The sequence below is a fragment of the Oratosquilla oratoria genome, chromosome 37, assembly GCF_046742065.1.
Source record: "Oratosquilla oratoria isolate Oo_2021 chromosome 37, ASM4674206v1, whole genome shotgun sequence".
Lineage (NCBI taxonomy): Eukaryota > Metazoa > Arthropoda > Malacostraca > Stomatopoda > Squillidae > Oratosquilla > Oratosquilla oratoria.
The window spans coordinates 34,503,091-34,515,590 of record NC_134813.1 but is presented as its reverse complement, the minus strand read 5'-3'; the positions used below and the strand labels follow the sequence as shown (position 1 = coordinate 34,515,590).

At 36.5% G+C, this 12,500-nt stretch overlaps 2 protein-coding genes across 2 annotated transcripts in view; one reads left to right on the top strand and one right to left on the bottom strand.

Moving 5' to 3' along the window:
• LOC143019422 (uncharacterized) overlaps window positions 1-12,500 on the top strand; it is a 298,664-nt gene that overhangs the window by 32,379 nt on the left and 253,785 nt on the right. The window lies entirely within an intron of this gene.
• The window catches only part of LOC143019474 (uncharacterized), an 18,820-nt gene continuing 16,018 nt past the window's right edge, over window positions 9,699-12,500 (bottom strand). The window contains exon 5 of the mRNA XM_076175112.1: window positions 9,699-9,865. Coding sequence (XP_076031227.1) covers window positions 9,708-9,865 — 158 coding nt within the window. The 3' untranslated portion in view covers window positions 9,699-9,707. The remainder of the gene's footprint in view (window positions 9,866-12,500) is intronic.

Here is a 12,500-nt window from a genome sequence, read left to right as displayed (position 1 = left end):
ATTCCAGTCCTATCCGCCTCCCTTTCCTCCCTCTCATCTGAGCTCATTAACAAATTATATTATGTGATGATTATGACGAAGTGATTTCATGCTTGTCATTCACACGGAACTGCTTGGCCGTATGCCAAATATCAGAACATTTTTTTTCTTAAAAAAAAGATAGTAATGTAATGCACAAGGAGAGAGAAATGTTGTCCCCTGCAGGAAAAAAATGATTATGTAGGTAAACAAAAAGGCACACGGAAAGAGATCTGCAGTGTTGTCCCCTGCGTACATAGAAAGTAACGATCAGACGATATACATTTCTTGAACGATTCCTATACAAGTACTGATCCTGCTCTAAACTTCCGATTTCGATGAGTGATTAATAAGTGTACTTTGTTCGTAAAGTATTCGTTTCCCAAACTAACTGCAAGGCCTGGAATCAACCAAGAATTGTAATCATTGCAAGTATCGGAATCGGGCTTGTATTGAAATCATTATCGGGACTCGTATCGGAGTCGTTAAAAATATCGTTATCGTCCCATCACAAGAAGGAAGGCAAAGGAATGTAATCTGCACGAGAGCAAGAGTGACCGTGCGAAGGCTTACATTACCTACAGTGTATTGTGCTGACTTGTTAGCTAGATGAAAAATTTGATAGTAGAGGCATCGTTTGTACAAAGTGAATATCTGGACAAAAATAAAAAATTAGCTCAGTCTGAACGAAAGCTTCACTGTGATCGACCAGGTTTTATAGAATTGATGAACGAATAAGAAGAACATAGCTGTGTTTTGGTTCTGTTGTTGTCGCGACTTTTCGCTGGAGGTCGCATGCCTTGTACGTGTTCCCCGATGCACCGCTGGCAAGTAAGTAATTCATTGGGACAATTTGTTTGCGGTCATGTCAGGTCCGCGACTTATGAACGGTACAAAAATGGTTAGTTTTCGCGTCCAGATTGTTGTTGTAGTCTTGGGTTCAACACGCTTTGTTCTCGTCAGCCAGCTGCGTAAGCTCCCATGTTTTATGTCGTCAGAATGCTTTGGTTGCGTATGAAAATACGGAACAAGCTAAAACTTCGGCCAAGTTCACTTGTACTTGTGAATGGGATGGCTGACAAAAATGAGTGAAATTTAAGGATTATTACGGGTTTTCACCAAGTGTGGTTAGGGTACTGCCATGCAAAAAAAAAAAAAAAAAAAAATCTGTCTAGAGTTTGTAGTGAGTAAACTGACGAAGTGTTAATGAAAAAGTAGATAAGTATACCTAAAGTTACACTAGGTCGAGACTGAAGCCTGACTAGTTTTTAATGCAAGGCGTTTCAGTTGTCCTGAGTTTCATTATCCTGTTACTTTGCATGCCCCATCGAATTGTTTATCGAAGTGACTAGTATGTAAAAAGTTAAACATTGAATATAATTTACAAGTTGCATATTTTCATAACCCCAGCATTGCAAAATAACTAATGCACAGTAGTTGACATAAATGTTGTCAAGTTCACTTTCAGCTTTTCTGATGTTGATTTTTTCTATTCTAGAATTCCAGAGTAAAAAGATTAATCGGAAAATCATTTCTTAACCTTAATGAATACTGTAATTACACTAGTTTACATTATTTTTTGCTCTGAAGCAAGGGCGTGAATAGGTAGCCTCTAAATATTACTCCGTCTTTTTTAAGTTCGGCAGACATCCCTTCCATATCATTAGCTTTGAGAGCATAAGCATAGTAAAAGAAATCTTTATATTTTAATTTCAAGTTATTTGAAAGTGAATCGCCATACCGCATGCGGGGAACACATAACAATGGCATTTAGATGATATCTAGAATGAAGCCAAAGAAGGTAGACATGTGTTATACATGGTAAACATCGTAATAGGATTAGTGTGTAGTCTGTGCGATCTATGTTAAGATCGTAATAGGGTTAGTGTACAGTCTACGTGCCTCAAGAAGTCCGTTTAGGGTGTGACATACGTCGTGAAATACTATTGGTCATTCTGCCAAATCAACCTTAATACATGCCTCTCTTTCTCTCGTACTTCCCATCTATGTGCTGTTTGAAATAATCTTATGTACTCTATATAGAAAAGGAAGTTATATTGTACAATGATTATCCTTTTTTTGGGATTATAACAACGACTTGAATCAATTCTATGACACGTGGCAACAGCGCTCTCTCCCCATGTTGCTACGCCGAGGTGGCATGGGGTGGGTAATCACTGTTATAACCCTAAAAAGTGATATTCATCGTACTATACAGCTTCTTTTACTATACTCTTATAAGAAATAGCACATAGATGTGAAATGAGATTAATTTGGCAGAAGTAAATCAAAACGGACCCCTTGGAGCGCACAGACTACTCAAGGATTTGGAAGTCCCTAAAAGGAAGATCTTTGCAAAAACCAGAGTTGGTGAATATATTTTTTGTTTTGATAACTTTTGAACTGGTTCATGAAACTGTAACTGGTGATCTCATTACTTTACGCTCTTGATTATATCTCAGTTATTTTGTTCTTTAGGGGATTCGAACGTAAATGTATTGGGTATATTGGTGTGTCATGTGCTTTGTTGGCGTTGAAATCATCTGCATAGTAAGTAGAACATTGCAAGGGGGAAAATGCGTTTGAAAATCGCACCTGTCACCATATCCTGCTATTGTAATCTTTACGAATAAACAAGACTGAAGAGATTGTTTTGTTTCAACAACCAATGTGCTTAACAGAATAACGTGTTCTCATGTACATGGACATAGAAAAAAAATCAAGTACAGTATGGTTGCTTACTTTTGATATGTGTGCACGGTGAATGCCATATTATGTACAGTTACGAGCAAATGTTTTGATCCACTCAGAGTTGTTTAGATTACAAAATTAGTATTTTTTTTATCTGACAACTTTTATTTATCTCTGAAGAAAAATGACCTAACAGTAAGCTAATTACTACATATATATATATATATATATATATATATATATATATATATATATATATACATTTTATATTATATATATATATATAATTATATATATACATGTATACATGCACACATGCATACATGCACACATGCATACATACATACATATATGCGCAGGTTAATGCATTCATTCACTCACTCATAGATAAAGTTCACACTCCCTTCATAATTACTATATTTTTGTTTGTGTAAAGTGGCACAAAACAAGTCCGACGACCATCTGTTCTTGTTTTCAATCAGCGCGGACGAGTAGAAATGTGACGTCACGACTGACGACTTAGCGTTCAGCATTCAGTTAATGTTGTATCTTATTTTGAAAGTATTTGATTATTTACGTTCGATTTGACAAAGAACAGGGCTATGTTAATGGTGAATATTTTTTTTAGAATGTATGAATTTGTTTGTGTGCAAAACATTAGATGTAGTATTGGTGAACATATTTTTATACACACATTTGATTACATTCCTAAGAACTAACTCACGGTCACATGTGCGCGTCTTTTTTTGTGACACTCGTGCATAAAATAAAACGAAAGATGCAACGCCACACATTATGCAATGCTGTTCAGTATATGTCTGAAGCCTTGAATTTGAATTTAAATCATGTGAGAACAAGACTGCTGGGCAAAACTGCTCTATATTTTCTGTACAGTCGACACCATGCATAGAGAGAATATTGTCGAATGAAGAGAAAGTCAGGCTTTCCAAGGTGGCACTGCCAGGAGTGCCGCTCGGGCCAGTGCCATCGGATGGCGAGGGTCACAATAACTTGAGAGTTTCCGAGGCCCCAGGGATTTCGTTTCACATAAATCTGGCTTCGATCGCCCTCTCCTTCTTGCTTCAAGGCCGTGTTTCGCATTTTCCGACCCTTTTTTGTTTATTTTTATTTTTATTTTTATTTTATTTTGCTCTAGGCACTGTAGTTCCCTCCCTCCCCTCCCATCGTACTCGAATGGAGCTCCATCTCAACCGTCTGGCATGCGATCATTCCTTGTAGGTACAGAATATGTCATTCTCTCTCTCTCTCTCTCTCTCTCTCTCTCTCTCTCTCTCTCTCTCTCTCTCTCTCTCTCTCTCTCTCTCTCTCTCTCTCTCTCTCTCTCTCTCTCTCTCTCTCTCTCTCTCTCTCTCTCTCTCTCTCTCTCCAAAAGCGATATCCAACTCGCCCACCCCTGCACCTCTCCCTCCCCCCGCATTTCTGTCTATTTGTCATAGCCACCCGAACCTTCTGTCACGCTTTAAATACTTTATACATTTTTTGTATTGAAATCTTAGTATTTCGTTGCGCTATAATTTGTCAAAAACGTTATCAAATTTGCTTGTCTTATTTCTTGTGACGCAGTGTATACTCGTATATATCGTACACGTTTATGTTGTTTTTGTATTTTTCTGTATCTTTTTCTTTTATGAACATTGACAGATCAGCTCTCTGGAGGGCTAATTTTTCTCTCTCTCTTGATCTCTCTCTCTCTTCTCTCTGATAATTTACGTTATCATCTCTCTCTCTTTCTCTCTCTCATGTTCATATGGCGCGAGACTGTCTGAGCTCTCTCTCTTTCCCTCTCTCCACCACCAACACCACCACCACCAACAACAACAACACCAACACCCACCACCACCACCACCAACAACAACAACAACAACAACACATCACAAACATAAAAAACAAATGCACACCTAGACTTAACGCACTTAAGTCAATCACTGGAACAACTCTTTCAAAACAAAACTCTCTCTTTCTCAATGCATACTCTCAGTGATGATTATGCGAGTCCTGCATGGGCTCTCTCTCTCTCTCTCTCTCTCTCTCTCTCTCTCTCTCTCTCTCTAAAACAATCTCTCTCTCTCTCTCTCTCTCTCTCTCTCTCTCTCTCTCTCTCTCAAAGTCAAGGACCACCTCAACATGAGAGGCATACAAACACTCTGCTCGCAGCCACCACAAACACATCACTCTCTCTCTCTCTCTCTCTCTCTCTCTCTCTCTCTCTCAAGAAACATTAAAACAACTCTCTCTCTCTTTATCTCGCACAGATACTCTCTCTCTCTCTCTTCTCTCCACAACCACCAAATACCAGCCTCCGGAAACATATTCATAATCATATCACTCACCGCTCCATTAACACACTGAAAGACTTTAACACACTGCTGCATGCCAGACCCCCTGATAATCCACCCTTCTGAATCCTCTCTCCCACGAAAAAGGACAGAGTCCACCTGGCCAGACTGCGGTGCGGCCACCACCCAGCACTTCTAAGCTACCAGAAGAGGGTGGATGACCGCATTGTGAACAGCTGCCCAGGATGTAACACTTCACCCCATACCATACAACACATAATGGAATTTACTGCATATCATACACAATCATGTACACGCAAGAGTCATTCACATATGGCGCGAGACTGTCTACAAGCATAAAGCGATTTGTGAGATACAGTTTCGGCAAACCATTCCATTGGGGAGACCTGCTCAGGACAGACAGTCTAGGGGACGACGACGACCGACCGACGACGACGACGACGACGACGACGACGACAAAAACAACAACAACAACAACAACAACAACAAAAACAACAACAACAACAACAACGACGACAACAATAAAAACAACAATAACAAACAACAAAACAACAAAGCAACAAAACAACAACAACGTGAACAAAAACAAAAAACAAAAAACAAACAACAACAACAACAACAACAACAACAACAACAACAACAACAACAACAACAACAACTTCTTCTCTGACGCGTTCCCAGGAAACGAATGTAATGAACCCTTTTATGTCATTTCTTAAAGATCTTGCAGACTTGCGAGATTACTGTAATTAAACTAATATATATAACTAATTGAGTTACTCGGTGTTTTCCTGGAAGAATTTTTGCATTAAATCCTCAGATGAAAAAATGGGTAATTTTCTTTTTATTGATTTCTTGGATAAGATGTAAACTTTCAGATGTTTTACTTACAGGGAGTTGCAAGACGGACTGCATTAGCTGTGGACCTTTCTTGAGATATCTTGATTGATATAGCTAATGAAAGAGTTTTGGGGTATTGAAGTCGATACAATGGCTGTGGTCATTCTCTGGGAATAACAGGAATTCGTTGCATAAAATATACCTTAGAACGCAAAGTGATGATAATACTCTAATGTGTATTGTAGAGCATATAAACATAGAAACTAAAGGTGGTGGAAGAAAACAAGGAGTGATGGGAGAATATAATGTTTTGATATTTCGACCCCGGTCTTAGCTACAAAGCTCACAACAGTACATTTACAAGGGCATTATATGTACAAGTAAGACGCCCGTCAGGACGCCTGGAACATTTCCCTGCCTTGCAACGGTACATAAGTGTACTGTGCGTACCATCTTCGTTAACTGTAGGCGAGTTTGCGGCTTCCGCTACACAAACGAAACTTCCCTTTGATTGGTGCTATTATTGACATTGGTGAAAGCCGCTGCAGTGTTTTTATTTATTCCTCTGGTGAAACTTTTATTTAGTGTAGCATCAGTGTCCCATTCCGGAAGGTGGCAGTGTTTATCACCACAAGCCACAAAGGAGTTGAACGTTCTGTGGGGCCTTACATCATTTTTATGTTCGGTCAACCTTTTCTAAAGCCCACGTCCAGACTCTCCATAGTATGAGGCAGGGCAATAATTGCACGATATTTTATAGACAATACTAGGGTTGTTGCATCTTGGCTTTACCGTTTCTCCTATCTTTAACTTAAACTCTCTTCTTAGACTCGATAAAAGAAGAAAAAAATTGAGGTCTTAAATGAGCTTGGAATTTGTCACTGTGACAAAATTGGTACATTTATTTCAACCATCATTATTTATATCCTTCTTGTTTAGTTCTTTGACATTTTTTAATTAAAATTGGAGACCTTAGGGATATCTAAGTTGAAAAAAACCTTCGATGATGTACCTGAATTCGTCCTCTAAAAGTTTTTCGCTGTAATTCGAAACGATCTTCGTAAGATTCCAATTACCCACACCATTTTGATCCTGGTATTTTGCTCTGAAAATTGATTAATGTAATTGTCTTTGTGGGTAGTGTGTGGGGGAGAATTATTGGATTCTTACTTACCCTGTGAGTCATTGTGTTCATATGTGTATATGCAGAGCCTTCACCTTACCGTGAAAAAGCATATGCAGATTTACCACAGAAGAAAAACTTGAGGACAGTAACAAACAAATGTAAATATGAATTATGGGCACTTCCAATTGGTTAAATATTTGTCTGAATTAATTGTTAAGAATTATCTGCCAGAACCTAGTTTTAGTGAGAAAACGTGAGAGAGGTAAAGTCAATGCACCAATTCACCTCCCTTTCCTAAGTACATATTCCCACTTTTTGTCACTTTAGTCCTTGCTCCATTTGCATATCTAGCCACACCACTTTTATCTTTATTACTTTGTTTAAGGTGTAATAAACGAAAATACTCACTGTCTTCAGTTTTGTTTCCCCTGTGGTAATTTAGTATGTATATGTATATATTATTATTATTATTATTATTATTATTATATATATATATATATATATATATATGTATATATATGTGTATATAAATAATAAAGTAGTAGCTTTTGTCTGTCTATTTGTTCACGAACTCCTACTAGGGTTTTGGAGATAGACCTCCATAACCATATATATTGTGATACCCTATCACTCCAGGTACTTGGATAACTATATTTAATTTCCCCAAAATATTATTTTGGCTAGGGTTAAGGGTTAAAGGGGTATGGTGTGATAATACGCCACTACTGTAGTGTCCCCTTAACACGATTAGCATTTCGTGACAAAAATTGCTATGATTAAACAAACCATTGTATGTGTTCATAAATATTATATTTGTGAAATTAATGTTGCCACAAACTATGATAGCCTTTGTAAGGGGAAAGCATGTAAATGTAAAATGATTGTATAATTTTACCAAATATTTAAATATTGGTTATTTCTACTTTACTTTTTCGCCGGCAGTAATATACACAAGCTCATCACACACAAAAGAACGGAAATACGTAGAGACTGAACAACTTCACACCAGGCTTAAGACCCCATTATGGGTCGATAGCCTTAAAAAAAAAAAAAAAAAAAAAAAAATACACGAGTTCAAAGATAATGAAAACTTGGTTCAATTCTTCTCTTACGGCCGAATATATTTCAATTCCAAAGGGCGTCTCCCTCGTCAAATTTATTTTTTCTCTTACATTCTTAATATTTTATTTGTGTTACCTTTTCCATCGAGTTAGATTGATACGTGTAACTTTTCTCCACAAATTCTATCAAAATTAAAATGATCATCATTTGCCCGCAGCAGCACGCGGGTAATTTGGCTAGTATATATATACACACACACACACACACACACATATATATATATATATATATATATATATGTATATATACATGATATGACAATGCCTTTATATGAGGAACAAGCTTATTTACTTCATGACCATGCTTTTCAAAATTGCCCACATTCTAACGTGCTGGCTATGTAAATTCAATATTTATTATTTAATGAATATATGACTAAGCGTGGATATAAGAAAAAATGCATTTACTGGGCGGGTCTGAAGTATAGGCAACCCCTTTTGAAGATTTACTATGAAATGCATTTCCCCTCCTTTTTTCAGTTGAAAAAACGAGAAATTCCGTCGGTCGCAGTTAAGGACAGATGTTGTTTATTACATTCGAGGACAAAATCGGGGAACCTTTGGTAGACTCCAAGCCTGAAGTATAGCATTTTTCATAACAGATATTAGGGCTTTATTGAAGGGCCTAAAAGTGTGCAATAATACTAAGGTTTCGAAGTGGTTGTACGTAGTTATCATTAATATCTGATTAATACATAAAAGCTAGATTAGTCGAACACAAGCAATCATTAAATAAGCAAAAGAAAGCTCAGGTGTTTTGCATCATGTTAATCATCATAACCACCAGATTGACAGGGAAAAAGACAAACTAGTGTTCAAATCTTGTTATGGTTTCAGTACGAAGATACAATCCGTCCTCTTTGACGAATGTCCTGATTTCAGCATCTCCATGGTCTCCGAACAGTGATTAATATTTGGCGGTGAGTCGCCATGTTAGTTATTATCTTCCTCCTGACCCCATACATGACCACTGATCCAGGTCAACTAGCCTGTCACGTAGGATATCCGAGTACCATGTACAATGCTTTCAGGTAACATAGGAGTATACAATTCCCCAACTACTTCGTCTAACATGTACTTTCCTTAAGAGGGCTGACACCAGTTAGCAGCCAGAATATAGAAGTAAACTTTCAGACAAGTGCTTGTACATATATCTATACATATGTATCTATCTACCTACCTACACACACACACACACACACACACACACACACACACACACACACACACACACACACACACACACACACACACACACACACACACACACACACACACACACACACACACACACACACACACATATATATATATATATTGCAGAAACCACAGGGAAATTAAAGTCGGAATACTGAACGTTTTCGTCTATTACGACATCCTCAGAGTACTCTGAGGATGTTGTAATAGACGAAACCGTTCAGTATTCCGGCTTTAATTTCCCTGTGGTTTCTGCAATATCTTTTCGTCACGCGTTATTGTGATTATTTTTGTAACACATATATATATATATATATATATATAATATATGTATATATATATATATATATATATATATATATAATCTTGATATGGTGGGGATGGTTTGACAAGGTTTTATGCATAAGCACAACAGAGGGTAGGTAATTTGTTTGAGCAATCGGTAGGGACTAGCGTGGGTTTTGTGTAATCGTAGATATTGAGAGCGTAGCAGAAAATGCCGTCCAGCAAAGACAAATCGTCGCTCTTAATGTCCACGTATTTAAGGTGAGAACCTGTAAAGAAAGGAACACTGATTAACATCGGTGGTACCTTGTAACATTGTTGATGATTCTATTTTCAATCGTAAGTTTTCTTGTTGTTCAGGGTTCAGGCGGTGCATAACAAAAGAACTTTGGTTTTGGGGGTCGGGGACATCTGTTCACGGTCAAGTGCACTCGCCAGCGCGCTTCCTCTTTGTTGCCGTGTCCTGGATACGAGCCCGGTGGATTACATTTGATCTTTAGTTGTTGGTTATTGCTATCAATTTTGATGCGGCAACTTGTTTGACCACTGATTCTGGCTTCTGTAAAAGTGAAAATACTAATTTATGTGGTTGTAATTGATCCTTCGACTGCATCTACAGATCTCTTTTTTTTTGTATGGTTAGCCAAACGGTTGTAGTACTATTACGTTTCGTCTTATGTAAAAAAGCTCCAAGTATGAAACTATTTCAAGTTGATATATCCTTTTATCATGTACTTAGTGTAGGTTAATATACTTTATGAATTTTGAAGAGGATAGCAGTACCTTAGTTTTGGTCGAATGCCAGTTAATCTAGGACCTAACTAGGAAGAGTAGAATATTAATATTTGAATATATCAAACAGATTAGAACAATTGTAGAATCCCCCTCAGACACACACTCACAAGGCGATTGTACAATTGAGTTTTGCTAGGATGGGCATTCTATATTTTATTATGGCTTATGATATACAAACTAACTTAATCTAACCTGACCTGACCTAACCTAACCTAATCTAACTTAATCTAACCTAAGTTAACCTAACCTAACCTAACTTAACCTAACCGAACATTCTACAGTTGATTGTGGTTCGTGATACATAACCTAACCTGACCTATCCTAACCTAAACAAACCAAACCAAACCAGACAAGACCAGGCCAGACCAGACGTAGCCTATGTTAGTTAAGGTGGGAAGTCCACAGTTGATCAGTATGTGGGGGGGGGGGTTCTACAATAGAGTGAACCTGAGGTGAAGATTCTATAATTAATCAGTGTGAAGGGTGGAAATTCTACAATTGACCCAACAAATTAATATACTTTGTAGATTAAGATATAGAAAATACTCCAGAAGTGGTAAAACAGAAAAATACATATGTATATACAGTATACAAGAATAAATACATGAAATACATATATACATACATTCACACATAGATGTATACATACACAGACAAATGCATACAGACATACGTGAATACATACAATACAAAAATATGCACACATGCAAACACACATACATTTATACATACATAGATACATGCATACATACACACAGATGCATATATATGATGTTACTCTCATGTAATCAACATTCATATTGTATGTATGCAAACATACATACATTTATACATACATAGATACATGCATACATACACACAGATATATTCATATGGTGTTATTCTCATGTAATCAACATTCATATTGTAGAATGTAGATGTAATTCTACATCGGTTGTAGAAATAGTTCAGTGAAGACTGAGACGTGAGTGAGGGTAGGTCATGATGTGGCATCGTCTGGTCGATATGGCCTACTTCTTCACATAGATAATTCAATATTAAGTGAAGGACAGCATGCAATGAAGGGTAAAGCTCTGGGCATAGAAAGGATGGTTGATTTAGTCAGCCTTGAGGGCCCAGCGCAAGATCACCTGTCTTTCACCGAATAGACGTTACATGCATACATACGTGCGTACACACATTCATACGCACGTAAGTACATACATACACACACATACACATATACATAGATACGTACATACACACACTGCACATATTCACATATACACACATACATGCATACATACATTATACATACGTACGCACGACCATACACAAATACGCACATATATACATATATATATATATATATATATATATATATATATATATATATATATATATATATACATAGATACATACATGCATACATACATGCATGAATACATACATACTGGGGATGAATAGAATAGCCTGGCGGGTGACATAGTAAATGAAAATATTGCACACTGTACGGAAGAATTCATAAGTTGTACTGTTCTCTTTTGCCTGATAAAACTTCGGGAAATATCCTTTTGTATTTGTTAGAAACTACAAAGTTAAAGTCTACATGTTGTAGAAGCTGAGTCATAGTTACACGTGTGCTCCTCACCTTCTTCTTGTAAGCCATTATAACGGCCAATCTAAGAGTATGAATATATGATTCATACATTGGCCTCAAATCTTTTGCTGATCGCAAGGGCTGCCGTTTTGATGACGAGAAGCGAAATGCAAATTGATTCAAGTAATAGTATATATATATATATATATATATATATATTTATATAATGTATATGTGTATATGTGTATATGTATATATGTATATATGTATATATATGTATAATATGTATATATATATATACACATATATGTATATGTATATATATATATGTAATATATATATATATATATAATATATATATGTATATATATATGTAATATATATGTATATATATGTAATATATATATATATAATGTAATATATATATATATATATATGTATATATATATATATATATATATATATATATATATATATATACTATCATCAGGAAAAAGTCCTGATCGTGTAACGTGTTGTATTTAAGCTGC